Raw genomic sequence first — 25947 nt, 5'->3', positions numbered from 1 at the left:
TTCAATGAAGATCACTTTAAACTAATCAGAAATCCTCTCTATACATTGCTAATATGGTAAATGACTATTCTAGCTGCAAATGTCTGGTTTTTGGTGCAATATCTCCATAGGTGTATAGAGGCCCATTTCCAGCAACTCTCACTCCAGTGTTCTAATGGTACAATGTGTTTGCTCATTGCCTCAGAAGGCTAATGGATGATTAGAAAACCCTTGTACAATCATGTTAGCACAGCTGAAAACAGTTGAGCTCTTTAGAGAAGCTATAAAACTGACCTTCCTTTGAGCAGATTGAGTTTCTGGAGCATCACATTTGTGGGGTCGATTAAATGCTCAAAATGGCCAGAAAAATGTCTCGACTATATTTTCTATTCATTTTACAACTTATGGTGGGAAATAAAAGTGTGACTTTTCATGGAAAACACAAAATTGTCTGGGTGACCCCAAACTTTTGAACGCTAGTGTACTTCACAAAGTCTCTGTGAAAACAGCGTCTTTACGTATCTGCGCGTGATGATTGAACTAAAATCAGCATCACGTGTTTCCCATAACGACTGGGTTCCAAGAGCGCACGCAACATGCTGTGAAGGATCCCCGAATGTAAACGCACTTTTAAACCTCGGCAGCGGTTTGGCTTTTTCCAGTGTCGGGAACACTGGGACGGTTCGTGTACCTGAGTGAACTGTGATGAATCAAAGGATAACACCATGATAGCAATGGGCCCATGGATAGAGATGCTGTTTTTTCTGGGCTCGAACCCAGAACCTTCTTGCTGTGAGGCGACCGTGCTAACCCCTCCACCACTATGCCGCCCTTTAGTAAGTATTGAACTTACCAAAACAGCATTTTTTTTTTTTTCAACTTTTTACCAGAAGCGAATTATAGTAGCGTTCTGTTGGACCCGGTACCGGGTCTGTTCAAATTAAAAATAAGAATAATTAAACCTGGGCGGCACAGTGGTGTAGTGGTTAGCGCTGTCGCCTCACAGCAAGAAGGTCCGGGTTCGAGCCCCGTGGCCGGCGAGGGCCTTTCTGTGCGGAGTTTGCATGTTCTCCCCGTGTCCGCGTGGGTTTCCTCTGGGTGCTCCGGTTTCCCCCACAGTCCAAAGACATGCAGGTTAGGTTAACTGGTGACTCTAAATTGAGCGTAGGTGTGAATGTGAGTGTGAATGGTTGTCTGGCCCTGTCCACACGGCAACGGATTCAAGTGAATCTGATAAAATTGTTTATCGTTTCGGCCTGGCGTCCACACGGCACCGGCGTTTTGGGTGCCCCAAAACGAAATCTTTTGAGAACGGGTTCCAGAGTGGAAAGATCTGGCAACGACGCCGTTGCGAAGTCGTCTGGATGAGTAGAACGGATTTGTTTACAATGACGTCACAACCACATGTGCTTCACGCCGGGTAGAAGTGTAACGAACTCGATGCGAGTTGTCAACAGATCCTATAACTTGGTTCATGAAACGCGCTTACAAAATATTTTCACTGTGAATATTTATTGTGTAATGGTGCAAAGTGAGAGAGAGAGAGAGAGAGAGAGAGAGAGAGAGTGAGTGAGAGTCAATCCCGCCAGCAAAAATAGGGAAAAAAAGGAGCGATCTCACCTCTTCAGATGTTGGTTTAAGTCCTACAATACATTCCTCAAAAAGGGCATAGAAGAACAAATTAATCCATCAACGTGTAGCATTCAATTTATTCCGGACCATTTAAGACGCCGCCTTCCGCGTAGAATCATACGTCATCCTCGCCGCCATATTGGATGGGTCAAAGCGGAGAATAAAGATGCCTCATTCATGTGCTGCGTTTAACTGTACCAACAGGTTTGCCGTCCAAACGAGATCACATGGGATTACCTTTCACAGGTGAGACTGGAAAAATACTTTTCATTGTATTTGGTCATTATAACGTAATTTTACAAACAGATTTTTCTGACTTTGTGGCTAATATGAAGTCTCGTGCATAATAGTTTATGCGCATGCGTCCTTACTTCTTCTATTGTTCTGGTGTCTCCGATGGGACCGTCTTACAGCGCACCTAGAGGTGTGGCATGTGTATTGCATCGTTTTCAGCAAGCGTTGCGTTGCCATATGTACCTGATATTTTACTGATCCGTTGCCCATGTGGACGCGATATATATATATATTTTTTAAATCTTGTTGCCGTTGTCGTGTGGATGTAGCCTATGTGTCAGCCCTGCGATAACCTGGCAACTTGTCCAGGGTGTACCCCGCCTTTCGCCCGTAGTCAGCTGGGATAGGCTCCAGCTTGCCTGCGACCCTGTAGAACAGGATAAAGCGGCTACAGATAATGAGAATGAATAATTAAACCTGTGTTTAATTTCCACATTTGTTTGGAATCAGTTTCGGTTTGCACTTTACATCGTCTGTCCACTAGAGGGCAGTAAATAATCAGCTATATGTCCAGTCAAGGACAGAACTTGACTGGTTATGGACCTCAGAAGCAGCACTTGCATCGAATGGGCTAACATCTACCCTTTATTTTTCAGTTATCGTAAATAAAGCTGTTTCGAAACAATATGTAAAAATTGGATTAACCAGCTGCTAGTTTAAAAGTGTGAGCGTGTAGGCAAGACAGCGGAGTTTATTCTGCGTGCTGGAACAGAGCTGCGCCAACTAAAATATATAATGTCAGAATCGAGAGTGTTTTTTTTTAAACAGAGCTAAAGCAGCATTAAGGTTTGAAATGTGACGATACGATTTTATTAAATCCTTGACCGAGACTCCAGTTCTTCATCACTTATGAGCAGCTGAAGAAGCTTCCGTTATAGCTGAAGCACAGACAAGATGAGACAAGACTCCAGCAGCTGAAATTGTGTGTGTGTGTGTGTGTGTGTGTGTGAGTGAGAGAGAGAGAGAGAGAGGCAGGGAGTGAGCGAGCGAGTTGAGAATCCCTTCCTGCCTTTATTCTTTTGTTCATGATCCCTCCATGCAATGTGTACATTGATTTAAATGTTTGTGTTTTTCTTTCTTTTAATGATTTTTTTTTTTTTAATGAGTTTGCATCATGATTTTGCACCTAAACCTAAAGCCTTGCTTTATCGATTGTGGCAGCTAAATTTAAGGTCCGCACAAAGACAGGAACATTTACATCCACAAGTCACGACATCTCAATAACGGAGCGTGCAAAAGGTCACGCCGGAAACCGCATCCCTTCAGAGCAGCCTCGTTCTAGCGTTTTAATACGACGGACTGTTTTTATTGCGTCTCCTCAGTTCAGTTCGGTTCACTTGGGTGTAGTGGTGCTCAAAGATTTCAAGCTTTAGTAGCTTTGTTTGTTCATCATGATCTACATAGATAGCACATGTGTGAGAAATGCATTTGAAGCAAATGCACTGGAGAATTGTGTTGGATTAAAAGCGTCCTACCTGGATTAGCTTTAATCGAGCACGTCTTGGGTGTGTACGTGTACGGCCAGCGTATGACCCTGCTCTGAACGTTACCGTGGCTAAATCCAGGCTATTTCAGCATCATTTTGTTTGAAAAAGGAGGAGAAAAAAGCAGATTCAGTATTATTTTTTGTTCTGGGACTCTCTTGTTGTCAAATATAACTCGGTCCAAATTTACAGTTGTGTGTATAAACTTCTTCGCTAAAAGGAAACCGAAAGCATTTCTGTCCTGCAGCGTCCTGGCGGTCTTTTATGTTCAGTGTGTGTGGCTGTTTATACAGGCATGGGTGGAGGTGTGTGTGTGTGTGATGGACTGAACTGTGGAGGGTTTCCCAAAAGCCTTTTAATGCTAAGAGCATCTTAACTAGGAGAGAGAGTGTTCATTGTGATGCTCAGTCTAAGATTTAACAATGTTCTTTGTGCTACGATGCTTTAGGGAAACGCACCCCTGAACATTATGCTGCTGTACATTAGAAAGTATTCGTTCAGCTTCCCCCCTCCCAGATCCTAACATGTCAGAGTGTACTGTAAAAAAAAAAAGTTTAAAAATCTGACACTTTGGTAACGTTACATCAACTCCAGCTTTTTTGATCCTGTTAATGAGGGTTTTTTTTTTTTTTTTAATAAATATTGCGTTACGTTACACTGTTTTGGAAACGAAGAGCGACGGCGAGAGCAAACCTCCACAGCATGGTTCTGCCATGATTTATTAAGGAGATAAGTTAGTTCATGTTTTGGTCTTTTGCCTGCACAATCATCCTCGTGGTTGTTCTGCTTGCCTTCCTGTTGTCGAGTTTATACGAAACCCGCACACGTTCGTCATTAAGACTTTACTGCATGAGAGCTCTTGATACTAACTTTTCACGCCTGTTTGTGAGGCCTCCATACAGACCATACATGCGTAAACCTCTTTAAACCATGTTTAATGCTGATTTGAGACCAGTGTAAAGTATGTGTATGTTCTTTTAAAAGCAGTACCCGCCTACTTAAACAGCTCGTTCGTGCAATTATATAATCAGCCAATCACGTCAGAGCAGCACAGTGCATAGAGTCATGCAGATACATACTGGTCAAGAGATTGCTCATGTTTATAAATAAATAAATATTTATTTGCTGTTGCATTGTTGTTGGTGCCAGTTCAGAACCTGTAGATCTCCGACACGATGATCTATGCTTTTCATGCACAATATTCAACATAGAATGATGCACAAAAAAAAAAATAAATCCAGTTTTGTGGGTGGACGGAAACACCTTGTTGATGAGAGAGATCGGAGAAAATTGACCAGACTGGTTCAAACTAGCAGGAAGGTTATATTGGGTAACTCAAATAACCACTCTGTACAACCATGGTCAGCAGAAAAGCATCTCAACAAAATGAAAGCGTGAGGAGGATAGGCTACTGGACAGTTCCTGGATTGGGAAACAGTCAGATGATTGGTTTTTTTTTTTCTTCCCCCCTCCTTGAGATGCTTTTCTGCTCACCACGTTTGTAAAGAGTGTCTGTTTTTGAGTTAGCGTCACCCACAGAAACTCATGTTCACTGGAAGGTTTGTCAACTCTAGAGAATGCAGTTTTGTGCCGCATGATTGGCTGATTGAACGATTAGCAAAAATGCTCATCTTTCAGAATTCTTTGTTCACTCCAGTCATCAGGTTTGTCCTCCATGATGATGAGTTTGTCCTTAAAAGGTCACCTGATGTAATACTTGAATGATATCAGGACTTTTTTTTCCCCCTTTCTTTTTTTCTACCCCTGAATCTCGCCTCAAGAATTTGTACTGAGCGAAAGACGCATGCTGTTTTCTCAAACACAGCTTCACTCTTGCATAACGCCTGTTTCCAGGTTCGACCAAGACTCATGTGCCAGTTCACACTTTGGATCCTTTCACTAGTAGGCAGGTTAATTTATTTATTTAAAAAGTTTTCCTTTAGTCTATAAAGCTTTTCTTTTTAATGTGCACTATTTGCTTTCAATTTGGATTGTTTGAGAAATGAAATGTTCAAAACCAAAATTTCTTTTTCCAAAAAAAAAAAAATTCAAGATTGTGTATATTCATTCATACTTAAATCATTTTTAGTGTGTTGCCATGTATTCGTATCTGCCAAAATACAGCCTGTGATAGATTTATATTTTATTGGGTTTTTTTTTTTTTTTTAATGCCATTTTTTTCATGAGCATGTTTAATGGGTCTCAAAGGAAAACCATCACATCAAACCCTGCATGGAGAATGCGGCTGTGTTTAAATGGACGTCGTACACAGATCATCTGCCCATCTGAGCCTACACCTCTTTGCTTTCTGCCTTGGCGTCTGCATTTTCAATACGATTTCAATTCTCTTGTAAAAACCAATCACGTGTCCTGCCACGTGTGATCTTTTGTCATCTTTGATCATTTTGATTCAAATAGTGAACGTTGTTAACTTTATTTGTTGCTTGATGAAAAATGGTATGAAAGTGTGACTATAGGTCTGTTACGTGGCTGGTTTTGCTTTGTATGATAAATGTGCACCGACAATAAAAAAAAAAATCCTGATTTAGTCTCCATTTATTTTATTTATTGTTAAATTCTCTAAATAATACCTGATGCTTCCTGTTTGTGGTGCTCAGTGCTTCACTCCTGAATCATCCTGTTTTGAACAACTCTTTAAAGTGAGTCAGGTGAATCACTTTGCAGGTTCAAATGAGTGGAATTGACTCGTGTTTAATTATTGCGTTTCGAGCCTATTGTTAGCAATTAAACTCCATAATAAATGTAATGGTTTTTGCTGTAATGGTTCTAGGCTTCTAATTTAATAGTTTGAACTTTTTTAAAAATTGTTTTTCAGCCAAGAAAGAAACAATATTGTAGGCTATGAGTTGAGTCCATGACACACTGAGGTTTTTTAGTTTTGTTTTTTTTTTAATAATCCAATTACAGTGTAGATCAGCATTAGCTAGTTATTAGAATTATGTAGCTCTACAACATCTTTAAAACATCAGGAACCAATGAGAGTATCAAGAAATGCTCTTTTGAACCCTTTTATGCAATTTTAATGCCATTTATTTCCACCTACAAGGGAAAAATAAATATTATAAAGGAGAAACACTCCCCCACACACACATCTATGTACTTTACCCCCATTGGCTGTGCTATAACAGCAAAATTTACTTATCAAAATGTCAATAATTTGCGAAAAGTAGACGGTAAGTAACATCAACTTGACTTCATCTCAATCAAAATCAATCTCGGGTTTGTTTCCGTCCCAAAGGAGGAACCTCTCCCCACGAGCCGACCTAGTCCACAGTGATCCTGAAAGTTTGTCCCTCCATCTTGTTTTTGGTCTCCCTCTTGGCCTTGTCCACCTCCTTAGTGTCCATTCTGTTACCGAGGGCCGTTGAGGAGTTATCTGGCGTGTCATGGTCCAGGGGATGTCCCATACCCGCTACGCTTGGTGAGTGTTTTAGATCAGTTTCCTTCTCCTTGATGGACTGCTGGCCAGAGCTTTGAGGTGTTCCATCTATCCCTGACCCTGGTTGATCTGGGCTTATGGGTGCTCCACCTTGCCCAAAGGTGACCCAGTCCAGCAGCAGCTCAGAGGTAGTGCCCTTATCCTCAAGCAATCTCCTCTCTGGAGTAAAATCCCCCACTGCCAGATGTAGTTTAAAGTCACACCCAGGACCACTTTTGACTTCATATAACATTTAAATAAAGAAGGTTCTGTTCATAGATTTGATAATCACTCCTTGAACACAGTAGTAGAACTAGTTTGGCTCAGCTGAACAGTTTGTTCGTAAGGAAATGATGATATAGCCAATGTTGATACCACTGCCTAGAACATAGAACAATCTGCATATTAATATAGAATCATCTTCTTATGTCCCTGTCATGAATGACAATGGGGGACACTGTTGGAGTTCATGTCTCTTCTGGGCTGCTTTTGTTGCTGCAGCAGCTTCTGCCAACTCCGCACCTTTACGGACCGCTGCTCACCAGCCTGGTCTGGACGAGTGCGTACCAAGCCGAGCCAATTCCAAAAGCCTTCATATCCTCTCGACAATGTCTGTAGTGGGTATAGGGTTTTACGCACCAGAGGGTGCTAACCTTTGATGTGCTAGCGAGCAGGCTGCAAGCAGGTGCACCACAGAGTTGACTAAAGAGAGATGCATATCACCGTGGCAGCTGCATGCAGTGGTCAGAATATGTAAGACCAGAGGGCTGACCTTGGCTAAACTGGTCCGTGCATATTGGCCATTGGGGTGACCCTCATCTGCCCTTAAGGCGACATGCTCGGCACCTTGTCTACATGGCCGTTGAGGTGCTGATTTGCCTTCATCTGCCCTTTGCTGTTGGAGATTCTATACTCTCATCCACCGAAGCGTGTAGACATCCCCTTTGCCAATTCCCCATAGCTGGGGCATGATTGATGGGTGCCAGGGCGTGTCCATGCACCGGTGGGCCTGCACACCGCATCTTTGGGGTTCATGCTGCTCCAAGATTCCCTGCAATTTAGCCTGGAGCCGCAAGGTGTCCAGTTACTGTGCGTTGTCACGAAGAGACATTGCAGCAGTCTTGATGACCGAGAGGCTGTATACTGGCAAAGGGAGGCTTACGCACTCGGCTCCCTGATTCGCCAGTTGGCTAGCCAGCGGCAGCAGCTGAAAACAGAAATGTTAAGCATGACTGCACGAGACGCATCACATCACCCTGTGGTTTACCGCCACCAACACACTAATATAGAATATAATACTGAGATTTAGATTTGATTTGAATATAGAATTAAGGTTTTCTCACACACACAGATTTGAGTATATATTTATATTCCATTCTAATCAAGGATTTTTTTTGTTGTTGTTGAGAATAACAGGACTTTTTCCTCCAAAGTTTTATCGTAAACACTTAAGATAGAGATATATCTGTCTTAGTTACTTATTCATAGCTAGTGTCCCCAACTTGTAGGCTACTTGTGGCCAGTTATAAAGTTTGACACTTTGGGCGGCACGGTGGTGTAGTGGTTAGCACTGTCGCCTCACGGCAAGAAGGTTCTGGGTTTGAGCCCCGTGGCCAGCGAGGGCCTTTCTGTGTGGAGTTTGCATGTTCTCCCCGTGTCCGCGTGGGTTTCCTCCGGGTGCTCCGGTTTCCCCCACAGTCCAAAGACATGCAGTTAGGTTAACGTGGGGCAGCCTTGGGCTGAAGTGCCCTTGAGCGAGGTACTTAACTCCTGACTGCTCCCCGGGCACTCTGGTGTTGCTGCTCACTGCTCTGCGTGTGCGCGCACGCGTGTGTGTGTTCACTGCTTCAGATGGATTAAATGCAGAGGATGAATCTCACTGTGCCTGAAGTGTGCATGTGACAAATAAAGGTGGTTTCTTCTTCTTTAATAAAGTAGTCGATTGATTGCCTATATTTGTCTAATGCACTTAATCTTTAACTATCTGTAAATAGATTTGACTCCAACAAATCTGTGATCATAATGATGCCAGAGTTGATGGATATATGAGAGAGAGAGGGATCAGAGGAGAACATCCAGACTGATTCAAGCTTACTGAACAGGACAGCTATAATAACTCAAATAACCACTCTTTACAGCCATGGTGAACAGAAAAGCATCTCAACATGTGGATAAACTCCAAGAGCAGAAGACCACATCGCATTCCAGTTCTGTCAGGCCAAGATCACAGATCTGAAGGGACAGGTGAAGATAAGAGATGAGATAAAATAAAACTTTAATCCTGAAGGAAATTCTTGTACCAGAAGTCACTCAATAACAGTACAGTATGTTAAACATACAACAATACAAGCTGAAAATAAACAAAAACAATGCAAAATAACTGTACATGCCTAAAAACACTCCCTCACGCCATCAGCCTGTACAACTCCTTCCTGGGGGGGAGGAAGGGTAACAGGAGGACAGAGGATGGGAAGGAGCAGTAGCCTAGCCTGACAAGAAGCAATACCGGACAACGTGCAATATAAAGTGCAATATCTCTCCTGCTGGTCCCTTTCCCCCCTCTCTTATTCTTTTTATATTTGTGTAAGTAAATATTTAATTTAATGTATCTAGAAGTTTTTTCTCCATTTTCTATTCTCTGTTTATTCTGTAACGATGCTGCTGGAATCTTAATTTCCCTGAGGGAACCCTCCCAAAGGGATCAATAAAAAGTTCTATCTAATCTAATAGAACAATAGAAATACTGTAGGTTACATCAGGGGCTAAACTACAAAATTAAAAATGGTTGGGAGGGAAAAAAGTGCTGAGCTGGTTGGCATAGGAATGAGGCGAGTTATAGAAGGAGACTAACCAAATGGTGAAACAGTATTGCACATATGTTGGGAAAAACAAAAGAAAGGAAAAGAAAAGGCCAGGTGGTGGTTTCATGCATCGTTTTGTTGCTAAATTATTGGATGGTTGAATGAGAGAGTGAATGAAAAGCTGGAACCAACTTTCCGGTTTAAACAAAGCAAGCAAACAAAAAAACCTAAACAAACAAAACACCGACAGCATTCCTTGAGTGTTTTCCAGGAAAAAAAAAAAAAAAAAATCGGATCAGGAAGTCATTTGAGGCGAGTGCGCACCTGTTAGCTCCGCCTCCTCTCAGGTATCAAAGCTGTAAGACGTGATGGGCGGGGAACATGTTCAGGCTCCGCCCTCTGTTACATGACGTCACTCCTGAACTGAAGGGAACTTCCGAGTTGCTGTGGGTTTGTGAGCAGAAGAGTTCAGAGCTGAGCACGAAACATTTCTGTAGGCGACCCGCTCGAACCTCCGGCTCCAGAATGACGCTCCCGCGGGCGCACAGCGCCACCACACTCCGGGCCATGAGTGTCGCTTCGGAACCGGGCATCGCCACATTCCGGACCCTGAGTGTCGCTTCGGAACCGGGCACCGCGACCCTGGTCTCACCGAATCAGCTGAGCGCCGGTACCGCGACCCTGGTCTCATCGAATCAGCTGAGCGCCGGTACCGCGACCCTGGTGTCACCGAATCAGCTGAGCGCCGGTACCGCGACCCTGCGCACGGTCGGAGTCGCGCCTGCGCACTTCTCCTCCGTGCAGTACGTGAACGACGCTGTGGACGGAACCGCGCTCCAAGGCAACCTGCGCTACCTCGTGCCCGTGCAGCGCGCCTCCGACTCTTACGTCATGGTGAATCAGACCCCGCAGATGTTGACCTCGCAGATGTTGACCCCGCAGATGTTGACCCCTGTTTACCTGCAGAATGTCCAGCGGGTCAGCACGAGCAGCCTGGAGGAAACCGACAGCTTCCAGCACCTGGTGAGTATAGAACCTTCGGTTCTGAAGTCTCTGTGGGTTTAGAACGCAGCTCTCGTCCTCCCAGCTGGTTTAAACCGGTTTCACTGACCAACCCTTAAAGCACCTGCACCTACACAGGTGTTCCTAATGAGCACCTGCACTAATTAACGCCCACTTTCTGGAATGTTCTGGCAAATCAATCATGGCTTTATCTCATTCTCATTATCTCTAGCCGCTTTATCCTGTTCTACAGGGTCGCAGGCGAGCTGGAGCCTATCCCAGCTGACTACGGGCGAAAGGCGGGGTACACCCTGGACAAGTCGCCAGGTCATCACAGGGCTGACACATAGACACAGACAACCATTCACACTCACATTCACACCTACGCTCAATTTAGAGTCACCAGTTAACCTAACCTGCATGTCTTTGGACTGTGGGGGAAACCGGAGCACCCGGAGGAAACCCACGCGGACACGGGGAGAACATGCAAACTCCGCACAGAAAGGCCCTCGCCGGCCACGGGGCTCGAACCCGGACCTTCTTGCTGTGAGGCGACAGCGCTAACCACTACACCACCGTGCTGCCCACCTCAAAAGATCTAAATAAAAAAAAACCCAAGAACTAAACTGCTATAATAGATAAATATCAAATCATTATATCAAGGAGGTCTGAAATAAGACATAAAAATTAAAATGTCATCAAAAAATATAACTAAATATGGTTTAACTTTTGATCACAAATATTACATTTGCACAATGTGTCAAAGGTCAGGGAGATATTAATAGCCTTACCAGCTTCCTGTAGATGCACCCTGAGAAATAAATCGGATCTCAGCCCAAATAGATACTTAGGTGTTGCGAATGACATCATCATCAGTAGTTTGATATTTGGTCACTTTTTGAAGTGGTCTCTACATCTACATCAACATCAGCACTGTCTGGTCAAGGATATATTAGAACCCTTAATAAAGCCGTTAATTATATCACCTACCAGCTGTGAAGACAAATTGGGGAAAACGATGAACTTAAACAGTGCTTTTAATATTTCTAAGTTTAAGTCAAAATTCTTTCAGTGTATATGATTAGAGCTTACATTTTAAATTTTTACATTTTTTGCACTTTTAAATTTTACTTTCATTCGTAATGTTAAACTTTTTGTTTCAACTGACTATTCAAAATTTTGTCTTAAACCTTCATTTTTATGCTGTAACAAGTGTACAGGACCTTCTTGAAAATCACTTTGGTGAAGAACCATCCTGTTAAAACATCAATGTATGTATGTAAATAAATAAATAATTTCCTTTGGGTGTGGCTACAAGGGCGGTGACTTTCACCCATCTGTCACCACCTTGCAGATGATCACCCAGCCGGTCAGTTTATTCTCACACCCTCTAAAATAAACCTGTTCAGTCAAAGATACTGTATATTAGTATGCTCTCTCTCAGTTTATTTCTTTCCCTGGGTGTGGCTTATTTCAAGAGTGGCGTATGTAACTCCACCCTGTGCCACCCTTGTTGCCACCCTGCAGGTGTTCACACATTCTTCTGTGGTCTTTTAAAACAAAATTGTTCAGTCAAAGATGTGACTACTTAGTCGGGATTTATAGCCAGTTTTTTTTTTTCCCCCCGGGTGTGGTTAAAACAGTGGCGCCTTTTTTTTTTTTTGTAGAGTGGCAGCCGCCACCCCGTGCCACCCTTGTAGGCATGACCAGGGAAAGAAATATATATGATATGAAGCTGACTTATAGATGTTGCTAATTGATTGCTTTGAAGTTCTCACAAAAAGACCGTCAGGTCAGGAATGTATTAGTAGGTTTGGTTTTTGGTTCTCGGTGTGCGACTCTATGGGGTGGCATGAGTACTGTGATAAAATTGTACATCTTTTCAGATGTAAAAAATTCCTTTTCTGCTAGTATTGAACATGTATCCATTCTGAACCTTTTACCACGTTACATACTGTATATCATATACAGTTAAAATTATCAATGGGTCGTTCTTAGGTAATGGAATTACGTTCACAGCAAAATGTGGAGCCTTTTTTTATTTTATTATTAATTTTTTTACTTTTTATTTTTTTAGTTGCAGTACTCAAGATAATGGTATTAAATGAAAAGCTCACACTGTATGGTATCTTTTGACCCTAAAAAAAGCATCGAAAAATTGGCTGTTTAACTCTGAATGCAAAATCTTTTTTATGAGGAAGGAAAAGAAAAGTCAGTAACAGAATGATGTCAGAATAAAACTGAACTTTCATTTCTTAAAATTCAAACCAAAGTTTCTCTGAAGCGACGTTGCTGTAACCAGGGTGATGATTTTTAAATCTGGTTTTCAGTCCATTTTGCCTTGGGTTCCATACTTGAGCCATATCATCAAGGCAATCCGAATCAATTCATAATTCTGCCCTTTTTGCTTAAGAATTGCCCAAATATGGTTTTCTTTTATTACGAGTTCAGATGTCGGTACAGATGTTGATCTGTTCGTACAGACAGACAGGGCCGGCTCGTTTGTGGGTTTGCGAGGTGCTTGATGTGATCGTGACCCAACACGCCAACATACACTGAATAAATACAGTGTGCAGCTCAACAACGACTGAATTCTTTCTTTTATTAGTTTGGGCATTTCACAGAAAAGACACTTTACTTGTGTAATTTGAAAAGCTGTGTAAGCAAATGAAGCAGGGCAGAGGTTTGTACGGAAGTGTGTACGAGATTGTGTGAAATGTAAAGAATGTGTGAGCAATGTAATCGATTTAGTAAAACAGCAGCAGATTAAAAAACATTAGTTACACTACCGTTCAAAAGTTTGGGGTCACCCAGACAATTTAGTGTTTTCCATGAAAAGTCACACTTTTATTTCCCACCATAAGTTGTAAAATGAATAGAAAATATAGTCGAGACATTTTTCTGGCCCTTTTGAGCATTTAATCGACCCCACAAATGTGATGCTCCAGAAACTCAATCTGCTCAAAGGAAGGTCAGTTTTATAGCTTCTCTAAAGAGCTCAACTGTTTTCAGCTGTGCTAACATGATTGTACAAGGGTTTTCTAATCATCCATTAGCCTTCTGAGGCAATGAGCAAACACATTGTACCATTAGAACACTGGAGTGAGAGTTGCTGGAAATGGGCCTCTATGGACCCTTTTCACGTGACGTCACGACAAACGCGGCCGCCATTTTGGACGTGTACTACCAGTAGTTTACCACAGCCAACATTGAGGAACGGCAGCAAAGAAAGTTTTTACTTTCAGCAAGACTTCCATCATGCCACTATATTGTTGTGCACCTGCATGTAGTAACCATCAACAAACAAGGCAAGGGTTATCATTTTATCGGATCCCGACGGAGAAGATGGATAGCGGCCATTAACAGATTGGCAGCCCTCGGCATGCCAACGCTTGTGTAGTGACCACTTTGTTGGAGGTAAGACGAATAAAATTAGCCAGAAAAGGCATTACATTGCTGTTAACATTCTGTGGCGGCGAGTGTGTAACCAAATAGGCTAAAATAACCCATTGTAACCTCTTTGTTCTTCTGCAGTAGCTATTGTTGACTAGCTAATGTCAGCAAGTAGCTGGTATGTTACTGTAGCAATGTTTACGTTCAGTCATTTGGATGACTGTTAAAACCTTTCAGTCTCAAGTTTTTCCTTTACTGTATTTACTAGTTTTCTGTAATTATGATCCGGCAGCTATTTACACCGGATCCAGTATAAATAGCTGCCGGAGCCAACGTCCGAGGTTCCGGAGCGCGCTCCGGCTTGCTCTCCCTCAAATTAAGCAGCGCGCGCCGGCTTGCTCCGGAGCAAGCTGGAGCGCGCTCCGTAACCTCGGCCGGAGCACTCCTGGAGCAAGCCGGAGCGCGCTCCGGAACCTCGGACGTTGGCGTGTATGTGTATGGCGATGGGTTTTTAACGACATAGGTATACAGATCACGTGGGCCGAAGTCAGGTAAAGACGAGGGCTTCGTGTACTTCCGTACGTCAGTGAACAATCCTGGTGGAAGCAGGTAAACGTCGTTCTCTAAGCCTGCTAACCTCAATTTTTGCAAATACCTCTCCCTCTGCTCGCCCTGTAAATGCCCTACGTCGCTGGATAGTGAAGGTGTTTTCTGCATCTCGCTCCTTTTTCTTTTATGTTTTTCGTTTGTCGCCTTCCTCGCATTCAAACTGATTCGAGCCGAAGTCCACTACATGTCCAAAATGGCGGTCGCGTTTACGAAGGTCACGTGACTGAAAAGGGTCTATACACCTATGGAGATATTGCACCAAAAACCAGACATTTGCAGCTAGAATAGTCATTTACCACATTAGCAATGTATAGAGTGGATTTCTGATTAGTTTAAAGTGATCTTCATTGAAAAGAACAGGGCTTTTCTTTCAAAAATAAGGACATTTCAAAGTGACCCCAAACTTTTGAACGGTAGTGTACGGTACGTCATTTTAAAAAAGCCAAAACCTTTTGGGTCGGGCTGTAAGAGTGTGTACGTCTGCTCTGATAACATCAAACCTGGAATGTTGCATCTGATTAAAAAAAAAAAAGTAAATAATCAACAGGGTAAATGGAAAGTGTTAAATAAAACAAGATTGTGTCATGATTTATAATTATAATCATTTCTGTATCCTGGAGTGTGAATGTGTGAGGGTTAAAATCCTAAATGTTGAATATGTAACATAATAATGTAGTATGTTGAGAGAGAGAAAGAAAGAAAGACACCACGTGGTCGTAGTTCTACATGGCTGCAATCTCATCTGCAGGTCATGAGTTTGAGTCCCAATGATGCCACAACAGTCTGTAGTCAGAACGCCAAAAGGGAGAAAATTCTCTTTCTCGATACTTGCTAATCGTGGGCGTTTTTAAGATCGTGTATGCAGACGATGGCGGATAGCGCTTTCCTCGGAGTGTGTTACATGACACTAAAAAAATGAGGCTTCAGAGGAAGCATGTTTAATTTTCAACCTCACCAAGACCAAATTAGAGAGAAAACGGATGGGGAAAGGTTAGTTAGTGAGTTACCGTAGTTGTGCGCTGAAAAGGAAGACTAATAACTTCATAGTAAAATATAAACCTGAATCATGTCTCAAGGATGTGACTGCACCATTAAACCTGGGACGTGATCAACCTGAGCTGGACTCGGGACTGAATTGCAGCACTTCTGTTTCAGATCAGAGTCCCAGTGTCATGGCCTGCATTACAAGCACCACCTTCACTTTACAAGTATTACACCTGTGTGTTCTTCTTGTGTTTAGACCATCAATGGCCAAGCTTCATCAGCGGTCCAGAGTCCATCACCGAGCCCCATCAAGACCCCGGAGCCTCTAGAGGTAAGAACCTTGACCCTGAAACGCTGCAACACTGTAGGTGACGTGTTTTCATGTTTCATTTCATTGTGCAGCTGCGTATTATATCGCGCTTCACTCAGAGTCTAGGTGTGTGGGGGTGTGTGTGTGTGTGGTACGTGCTTGTAGGGATTATGTGGTGAACACTGCTGTCGCTGGAGGCTGTGTTGAGGGTGTGTCAGATGAAGAAACAGACTTGTTTTTTCCTACGTGAGATTGTGTGAGAACGTCTTCCTTCGACCTACAAGAGGAATAAAACATCAGTTGCAATAAAACTCTAGCTGAACCTGACACTGTGGACCGTACAACATACTGAAGGAGACGTTATGATCACTTTAGCGTTGGTGCACGTTCTTACCTCACAAATGTTTCTTTTTTCCGCATAAAGTTCAGAATATCAGGTGCGGATACTCGCACGACGTTCAGCTTCCCTCGGATTTACGTCAACGACTTCTACAAATAACTAATGAATGATGAACCGTTTTATTTTATTTTGTTTACGGTTTACTGTTCATGCTCTGAGCGGCCATTTTGATTCGATGTCACTTGCTGAACTCGGGCTTGAGAAGACCATCCGGAGTGTCCGAGTAGGAATTCCGGGATGAGGAGGTGTTTTAGTTCGTTTTTCCGAGTCTCTTGGAGTTCAGCGATTCTGAGAGAGGGGTTTTAGTCGAATGCAGCGTGCAGTCACAAGGATCACTTGGGTGCTGTTTGTTACCTGTTTTTAAAAATCTTTTTAAGTAAACAGTCTGGAATTATTCAACGCCAGGATTAGGACTGTTTTCATGTGCAGGATTATAAACAAGTGTTTCCAAGCAGTGGGATAAAAACTGAAGTCAAATGGCACATCAGAGTTCACTTTACAGCTAAAGACGACACTGAGGTCAAAAGCAGAGGTTTTATAGAATCAGTATAAACAGGGCGGAAGGTTTCGGGTTAAAAAGCTGTCATGGGTGTGATAAATAAGAGAGCAGGCTTTTGCCTGTTATGCCTAATATTTGAAGATTTGATTATATTATGTTAATAAAATTAATCTGGCTACAAAACAAACGCTTTCAAGTGTTTAGGGAAACTCATTTATATAACTGCACTCACCTGAACTCTATAGAGCCGAGTTACCTGCAGTTACACACACAGAGAGAGAGACACACACACACACACACACACACACACACACACACACACACACACACACACACACACACACACATATACACAGGGCGAGAGAGACAGAGGGAGAGAGAGAGATGGAGAGAGACAGGGCAAGAGACACGGGGGGAGCATACCTGTCAACTTTGAGGTTTGAAAAAAAGGGATATTTCCCAGATTTTTAACTCAAAATAAGGGAAAATTTCGGAAAGTCATACCCTTCACCAAAAGTGGGTGTGTAGTTGAATGGGGGGCAATTTTCTATCTAGTATTTGTGATTTCCTGTACTCTGGTGCATGTTGGTGATAGCCAAGACCCAAACTCAATATGCTTATGGTTTATAGAGTGCATTTGTGAATAAACTATACATTTATTTTATTTGCTTTCAGTGGTACCAGTTATTTCCCAAATTAAGGGCTAAAATATGTATCTTATGTTAAAATAAGAAAGGTCATTATATAACCAGTCAATAAATTCAATTCCATTGCAATTTATTATGGTTTTACCATAGTCATGGCCTCGGAACAATAGATAGATAGATAGAGAGATAGAGAGATAGAGATAAAGAGTAATATAAGATATTAAACCAAGAGTGATTTAAAATGGGTAAGTTTCAGATAGAAAATAAAATAGACAATGAGTGGATAAAACAGTTAATACACCAATTAGTTTACACTAGGCTATTTATGAGGTCTTAGCCAGGACATACTTAATGTAAACATGTGTAGCTTACCTTTGATTATTTGGGAGGCTTTCGTTTTCCCCATGGAAAATTTCTTTGCGATGGAAGAGTCTGGGAACATTCCAGCCACGCACTTGTTGAAATCATCAGAGAAAGAGAGGCTAATGTTTTTCTTAGCTATTAGCATCGCCATCTTCACCTCAGACCTAATCAGTGTTGCCAGATACTGCTGACGTTTTCCAGCCCAAAATATGTTCAAAACCCGCCAAAAGGCACTTGAAACCGCCCAACTTGGGCGGGAAACCTCCCAATCTGGCAACACTGGACCTAATCACTTGTTCAGCCTCGCCTCCGGACGTAGTTCTGTAATTACTGATGCCTGAGAGGGCGGGGACGTGAATTCATTGCCCGACTTCCTGCTGTAAACTCCTGTCAGAGGCGCGTCATGAATTCTGGACCTACCGACTCTTTTATATTGTGAAAATACGGGACTTTTATATAATGTGAAAATACGGGATATTTTCGGGAAAATAAAAAAATGGGAAGACAGTGGGAAATAAGTCAAAATAAGGGATTTCCCGGGAAAAACGGGAGGGTTGATGGGTATGGGGGGGAGAGACATGGAGGGAGGGGGGAGAGAGAGACAGACACACACACGGGGCAAGGGACACGAAGGGAGGTGGGAGAGAGAGGGAGAGAGAGACAAACACGGGGCAAGGGACACGGAGGGAGGTGGGAGAGAGAGAGAGACACATGGGGCAAGGGACACGGAGGGAGGTGGGAGAGAGAGAGAGACACATGGGGCAAGGGACACGGAGGGAGGTGGGAGAGAGAGAGAGACACACGGGGCAAGGGACACGGAGGGAGGTGGGAGAGAGAGAGAGACACACGGGGCAAGGGACACGGAGGGAGGTGGGAGGTGGGAGAGAGAGAGAGAGAGAGACACACGGGGCAAGGGACACGGAGGGAGGTGGGAGAAAGAGAGAGAGAGAGAGACACACGGGGCAAGGGACACGGAGGGAGGTGGGAGAGAGAGAGAGAGAGACACGGGGCAAGGGACACGGAGGGAGGTGGGAGAGAGAGAGAGAGAGAGACACGGGGCAAGGGACACGGAGGGAGGTGGGAGAGAGAGAGAGACACACGGGGCAAGGGACACGGAGGGAGGTGGGAGAGAGAGAGAGAGAGAGAGAGAGACACACGGGGCAAGGGACACGGAGGGAGGTGGGAGAGAGAGAGAGACACACGGGGCAAGGGACACGGAGGGAGGTGGGAGAGAGAGAGAGAGACACACACGGGGCAAGGGACACGGAGGGAGGTGGGAGAGAGAGAGAGAGAGGGAGGTGGGAGAGAGAGAGAGACACACGGGGCAAGGGACACGGAGGGAGGTGGGAGAGAGAGAGAGACACACACGGGGCAAGGGACACGGAGGGAGGTGGGAGAGAGAGAGACACACACGGGGCAAGGGACACGGAGGGAGGTGGGAGAGAGAGAGAGACACACACGGGGCAAGGGACAGGGAGGGAGGTGGGAGAGAGAGAGAGACACACACGGGGCAAGGGACACGGAGGGAGGTGGGAGAGAGAGAGAGACACACACGGGGCAAGGGACACGGAGGGAGGTGGGAGAGAGAGAGAGACACACACGGGGCAAGGGACACGGAGGGAGGTGGGAGAGAGAGAGAGACACACACGGGGCAAGGGACACGGAGGGAGGTGGGAGAGAGAGAGAGACACACACGGGGCAAGGGACACGGAGGGAGGTGGGAGAGAGAGAGAGACACACACGGGGCAAGGGACACGGAGGGAGGTGGGAGAGAGAGAGAGACACACACGGGGCAAGGGACACGGAGGGAGGTGGGAGAGAGAGAGAGAGAGACACACACGGGGCAAGGGACACGGAGGGAGGTGGGAGAGAGAGAGAGAGACACACACGGGGCAAGGGACACGGAGGGAGGTGGGAGAGAGAGAGACACACACGGGGCAAGGGACACGGAGGGAGGTGGGAGAGAGAGAGACACACACGGGGCAAGGGACACGGAGGGAGGTGGGAGAGAGAGACACACACGGGGCGAGAGACACGGAGGGAGGGGGGAGAGAGAGACACACACGGGGCGAGAGACACGGAGGGAGGGGGGAGAGAGAGACACACACGGGGCGAGACACACGGAGGGAGGGGGGAGAGAGAGACACACACGGGGCGAGACACACGGAGGGAGGTGGGAGAGAGAGAGAGACGCACACACGGGGCAAGGGACACGGAGGGAGGTGAGAGAGAGAGAGAGAGAGAGAGACACACGGGGCAAGGGACACGGAGGGAGGTGGGAGAGAGAGAGAGACACACACGGGGCAAGGGACACGGAGGGAGGTGGGAGAGAGAGAGAGAGAGAGAGACACACGGGGCAAGGGACACGGAGGGAGGTGAGAGAGAGAGAGAGAGAGAGAGAGACACACGGGGCAAGGGACACGGAGGGAGGTGGGAGAGAGAGAGAGACACACACGGGGCAAGGGACACGGAGGGAGGTGGGAGAGAGAGAGAGAGAGACACACGGGGCAAGGGACACGGAGGGAGGTGGGAGAGAGAGAGAGAGACACACACGGGGCAAGGGACACGGAGGGAGGTGGGAGAGAGAGACACACGGGGCGAGACACACGGAGGGAGGGGGGAGAGAGAGACACACGGGGCGAGACACATGGAGGGAGGGGGGAGAGAGAGACACACACGGGGCGAGACACACGGAGGGAGGTGGGAGAGAGAGAGAGACGCACACACGGGGCAAGGGACACGGAGGGAGGTGAGAGAGAGAGAGAGAGAGAGAGAGAGAGACACGGGGCAAGGGACACGGAGGGAGGTGGGAGAGAGAGAGAGAGAGACACACGGGGCAAGGGACACGGAGGGAGGTGGGAGAGAGAGAGAGACACACACGGGGCAAAGGACACGGAGGGAGGTGGGAGAGAGAGAGAGACACACACGGGGCAAAGGACACGGAGGGAGGTGAGAGAGAGAGAGAGAGAGACACACGGGGCAAGGGACACGGAGGGAGGTGGGAGAGAGAGACACACACGGGGCAAGGGACACGGAGGGAGGTGGGAGAGAGAGACACACACGGGGCAAGGGACACGGAGGGAGGGGGGAGAGAGAGACACACGGGGCGAGACACACGGAGGGAGGGGGGAGAGAGAGACACACGGGGCGAGACACACGGAGGGAGGGGGGAGAGAGAGACACACACGGGGTGAGACACACGGAGGGAGGTGGGAGAGAGAGAGAGACGCACACACGGGGCAAGGGACACGGAGGGAGGTGAGAGAGAGAGAGAGAGAGAGAGAGAGACACACGGGGCAAGGGACACGGAGGGAGGTGGGAGAGAGAGAGAGACACACACGGGGCAAGGGACACGGAGGGAGGTGGGAGAGAGAGAGAGAGAGAGACACACGGGGCAAGGGACACGGAGGGAGGTGGGAGAGAGAGAGAGACACACGGGGCAAAGGACACGGAGGGAGGTGAGAGAGAGAGAGAGAGACACACGGGGCAAGGGACACGGAGGGAGGTGGGAGAGAGAGACACACACGGGGCAAGGGACACGGAGGGAGGTGGGAGAGAGAGACACACACGGGGCAAGGGACACGGAGGGAGGTGGGAGAGAGAGACACACACACGGGGCAAGGGACACGGAGGGAGGTTGGGGAGAGAGAGAGACACACACGGGGCAAAGGACACGGAGGGAGGTGGGAGAGAGAGAGACACACACGGGGCAAGGGACACGGAGGGAGGTTGGGGAGAGAGAGAGACACACACGGGGCAAAGGACACGGAGGGAGGTGGGAGAGAGAGAGAGACACACACACGGGGCAAGGGACACGGAGGGAGGTTGGGGAGAGAGAGAGAGAGACACACACGGGGCAAAGGACACGGAGGGAGGTGGGAGAGAGAGAGAGAGAGAGAGAGAGACACACACGGGGCAAAGGACACGGAGGGAGGTGGGAGAGAGAGAGAGAGAGACACACACGGGGCAAAGGACACGGAGGGAGGTGGGAGAGAGAGAGAGAGACACACACGGGGCAAGGGACACGGAGGGAGGTGGGAGAGAGAGAGAGAGAGAGACACACACGGGGCAAGGGACACGGAGGGAGGTGGGAGAGAGAGAGAGACACACACACACGGGGCAAGGGACACGGAGGGAGGTGGGAGAGAGAGAGAGACACACACACACGGGGCAAGGGACACGGAGGGAGGTGGGAGAGAGAGACACACACACACGGGGCAAGGGACACGGAGGGAGGTGGGAGAGAGAGAGAGACACACACACACACGGGGCAAGGGACACGGAGGGAGGTGGGAGAGAGAGAGAGACACACACACACACGGGGCAAAGGACACGGAGGGAGGTGGGAGAGAGAGAGAGACACACACACACGGGGCAAAGGACACGGAGGGAGGTGGGAGAGAGAGAGAGACACACACACACGGGGCAAAGGACACGGAGGGAGGTGGGAGAGAGAGAGAGACACACACACACAGGGCAAGGGACACGGAGGGAGGTGGGAGAGAGAGAGAGACACACACGGGGCAAGGGACACGGAGGGAGGTGGGAGAGAGAGAGAGACACACACACGGGGCAAGGGACACGGAGGGAGGTGGGAGAGAGAGAGAGACACACACACGGGGCAAGGGACACGGAGGGAGGTGGGAGAGAGAGAGACACACACGGGGCAAGGGACACGGAGGGAGGTGGGAGAGAGAGAGACACACACGGGGCAAGGGACACGGAGGGAGGTGGGGGGGAGAGAGAGAGACACACACGGGGCAAGGGACACGGAGGGAGGTGGGGGAGAGAGAGAGAGACACACACGGGGCAAGGGACACGGAGGGAGGTGGGGGAGAGAGAGAGACACACACGGGGCAAGGGACACGGAGGGAGGTGAGAGAGGGAGACACACACGGAGGGAGGTGAGAGAGAGAGACACACACGGGGCAAGGGACACGGAGGGAGGTGGGAGAGAGAGAGACACACACGGGGCAAGGGACACGGAGGGAGGTGGGAGAGAGAGAGACACACACGGGGCAAGGGACACGGAGGGAGGTGGGGGAGAGAGAGAGACACACACGGGGCAAGGGACACGGAGGGAGGTGGGAGAGAGAGAGAGACACACACGGGGCAAGGGACACGGAGGGAGGTTGGGGAGAGAGAGAGAGACACACGGGGCAAGGGACACGGAGGGAGGTTGGGGAGAGAGAGAGAGACACACACACGGGGCAAAGGACACGGAGGGAGGTGGGAGAGAGAGAGAGACACACACACGGGGCAAAGGACACGGAGGGAGGTGGGAGAGAGAGAGAGACGCACACACGGGGCAAGGGACACGGAGGGAGGTGAGAGAGAGAGAGAGAGACACGGGGCAAGGGACACGGAGGGAGGTGGGAGAGAGAGAGAGAGAGACACATGGGGCAAGGGACACGGAGGGAGGTGGGAGAGAGGGAGACACACGGGGCGAGAGACACGGAGGGAGGGGGGAGAGAGAGACACACACGGGGCAAAGGACACGGAGGGAGGTGAGAGAGAGAGAGAGACACACATGGGGCAAGGGACACGGAGGGAGGTGGGAGAGAGAGAGAGACACACACGGGGCAAGGGACACGGAGGGAGGTGGGAGAGAGAGAGACACACACGGGGCAAGGGACACGGAGGGAGGTGGGAGAGAGAGAGACACACACGGGGCGAGAGACATAGAGGGAGGGGGGAGAGAGAGACACACACGGGGCGAGAGACTCGGAGGGAGGGGGGAGAGAGAGACACACACGGGGCGAGAGACACGGAGGGAGGGGGGAGAGAGAGACACACACGGGGCGAGAGACACGGAGGGAGGGGGGAGAGAGAGACACACACGGGGCGAGAGACACGGAGGGAGGGGGGAGAGAGAGACACACACGGGGCGAGAGACACGGAGGGAGGGGGGAGAGAGAGACACACACGGGGCGAGAGACACGGAGGGAGGGGGGAGAGAGAGACACGGGGCGAGACACACGGAGGGAGGGGGGAGAGAGAGAGACACGGGGCGAGACACACGGAGGGAGGGGGGAGAGAGAGAGACACGGGGCGAGACACACGGAGGGAGGGGGGAGAGAGAGACACACGGGGCGAGACACACGGAGGGAGGGGGGAGAGAGAGACACACACGGGGCGAGACACACGGAGGGAGGTGGGAGAGAGAGAGAGACGCACACACGGGGCAAGGGACACGGAGGGAGGTGAGAGAGAGAGAGAGAGAGAGACACACGGGGCAAGGGACACGGAGGGAGGTGGGAGAGAGAGAGACACACACGGGGCAAGGGACACGGAGGGAGGTGGGGGAGAGAGAGAGACACACACGGGGCAAGGGACACGGAGGGAGGTGGGAGAGAGAGAGAGACACACACGGGGCAAGGGACACGGAGGGAGGTTGGGGAGAGAGAGAGAGACACACGGGGCAAGGGACACGGAGGGAGGTTGGGGAGAGAGAGAGAGACACACACACGGGGCAAAGGACACGGAGGGAGGTGGGAGAGAGAGAGAGACGCACACACGGGGCAAGGGACACGGAGGGAGGTGAGAGAGAGAGAGAGAGACACGGGGCAAGGGACACGGAGGGAGGTGGGAGAGAGAGAGAGAGAGACACATGGGGCAAGGGACACGGAGGGAGGTGGGAGAGAGGGAGACACACGGGGCGAGAGACACGGAGGGAGGGGGGAGAGAGAGACACACACGGGGCAAAGGACACGGAGGGAGGTGAGAGAGAGAGAGAGACACACACGGGGCAAGGGACACGGAGGGAGGTGGGAGAGAGAGAGAGACACACACGGGGCAAGGGACACGGAGGGAGGTGGGAGAGAGAGAGACACACACGGGGCAAGGGACACGGAGGGAGGTGGGAGAGAGAGAGACACACACGGGGCAAGGGACACGGAGGGAGGTGGGAGAGAGAGAGACACACACGGGGCGAGAGACATAGAGGGAGGGGGGAGAGAGAGACACACACGGGGCGAGAGACTCGGAGGGAGGGGGGAGAGAGAGACACACACGGGGCGAGAGACACGGAGGGAGGGGGGAGAGAGAGACACACACGGGGCGAGAGACACGGAGGGAGGGGGGAGAGAGAGACACACACGGGGCGAGAGACACGGAGGGAGGGGGGAGAGAGAGACACACACGGGGCGAGAGACACGGAGGGAGGGGGGAGAGAGAGACACGGGGCGAGACACACGGAGGGAGGGGGGAGAGAGAGAGACACGGGGCGAGACACACGGAGGGAGGGGGGAGAGAGAGACACACGGGGCGAGACACACGGAGGGAGGGGGGAGAGAGAGACACACACGGGGCGAGACACACGGAGGGAGGTGGGAGAGAGAGAGAGACGCACACACGGGGCAAGGGACACGGAGGGAGGTGAGAGAGAGAGAGAGAGAGAGACACACGGGGCAAGGGACACGGAGGGAGGTGGGAGAGAGAGAGAGAGAGACACACAGGGCAAGGGACACGGAGGGAGGTGGGAGAGAGAGAGAGACACACGGGGCAAGGGACACGGAGGGAGGTGGGAGAGAGAGAGAGACACACGGGGCAAGGGACACGGAGGGAGGTGGGAGAGAGGGAGACATACGGGGCGAGAGACACGGAGGGAGGGGGGAGAGAGAGACACACACGGGGCAAAGGACACGGAGGGAGGTGCGAGAGAGAGAGAGAGAGAGAGACACACACGGGGCAAGGGACACGGAGGGAGGTGGGAGAGAGAGAGACACACACGGGGCAAGGGACACGGAGGGAGGTGGGAGAGAGAGAGACACACACGGGGCAAGGGACACGGAGGGAGGTGGGAGAGAGAGAGACACACACGGGGCAAGGGACACGGAGGGAGGTGGGAGAGAGAGAGACACACGGGGCGAGAGACACGGAGGGAGGGGGGAGAGAGAGACACACACGGGGCGAGAGACACGGAGGGAGGGGGGAGAGAGAGACACACGGGGCGAGAGACACGGAGGGAGGGGGGAGAGAGAGACACACATGGGGCGAGAGACACGGAGGGAGGGGGGAGAGAGAGACACACACGGGGCGAGACACACGGAGGGAGGGGGGAGAGAGAGACACACGGGGCGAGACACACGGAGGGAGGGGGGAGAGAGAGA

At 48.8% G+C, this 25947-nt stretch overlaps 2 protein-coding genes across 3 annotated transcripts in view; both read left to right on the top strand.

The window, feature by feature from the left end:
* The window catches only part of slc25a14 (solute carrier family 25 member 14), a 41939-nt gene extending 36006 nt beyond the window's left edge, over nucleotides 1–5933 (top strand). For both annotated transcript variants that reach the window (XM_060936470.1, XM_060936469.1), the window contains one exon: nucleotides 2742–5933. In XM_060936470.1, the coding sequence (XP_060792453.1) occupies nucleotides 2742–2783 (42 nt within the window). In that variant the 3' untranslated portion in view covers nucleotides 2784–5933. The remainder of the gene's footprint in view (nucleotides 1–2741) is intronic.
* A 4124-nt stretch (nucleotides 5934–10057) lies between these two features.
* The window catches only part of pof1b (POF1B actin binding protein), a 78698-nt gene continuing 62808 nt past the window's right edge, over nucleotides 10058–25947 (top strand). Inside the window, exons 1-2 of the mRNA XM_060936468.1 lie at nucleotides 10058–10652; nucleotides 15874–15948. Coding sequence (XP_060792451.1) covers nucleotides 10155–10652; nucleotides 15874–15948 — 573 coding nt within the window. The 5' untranslated portion in view covers nucleotides 10058–10154. The remainder of the gene's footprint in view (nucleotides 10653–15873; nucleotides 15949–25947) is intronic.

The sequence above is a fragment of the Neoarius graeffei genome, chromosome 12 (assembly GCF_027579695.1).
Source record: "Neoarius graeffei isolate fNeoGra1 chromosome 12, fNeoGra1.pri, whole genome shotgun sequence".
Lineage (NCBI taxonomy): Eukaryota > Metazoa > Chordata > Actinopteri > Siluriformes > Ariidae > Neoarius > Neoarius graeffei.
The sequence above is the reverse complement of the archived record's forward strand: the minus strand, read 5'-3'. Positions and strand labels throughout refer to the sequence as shown.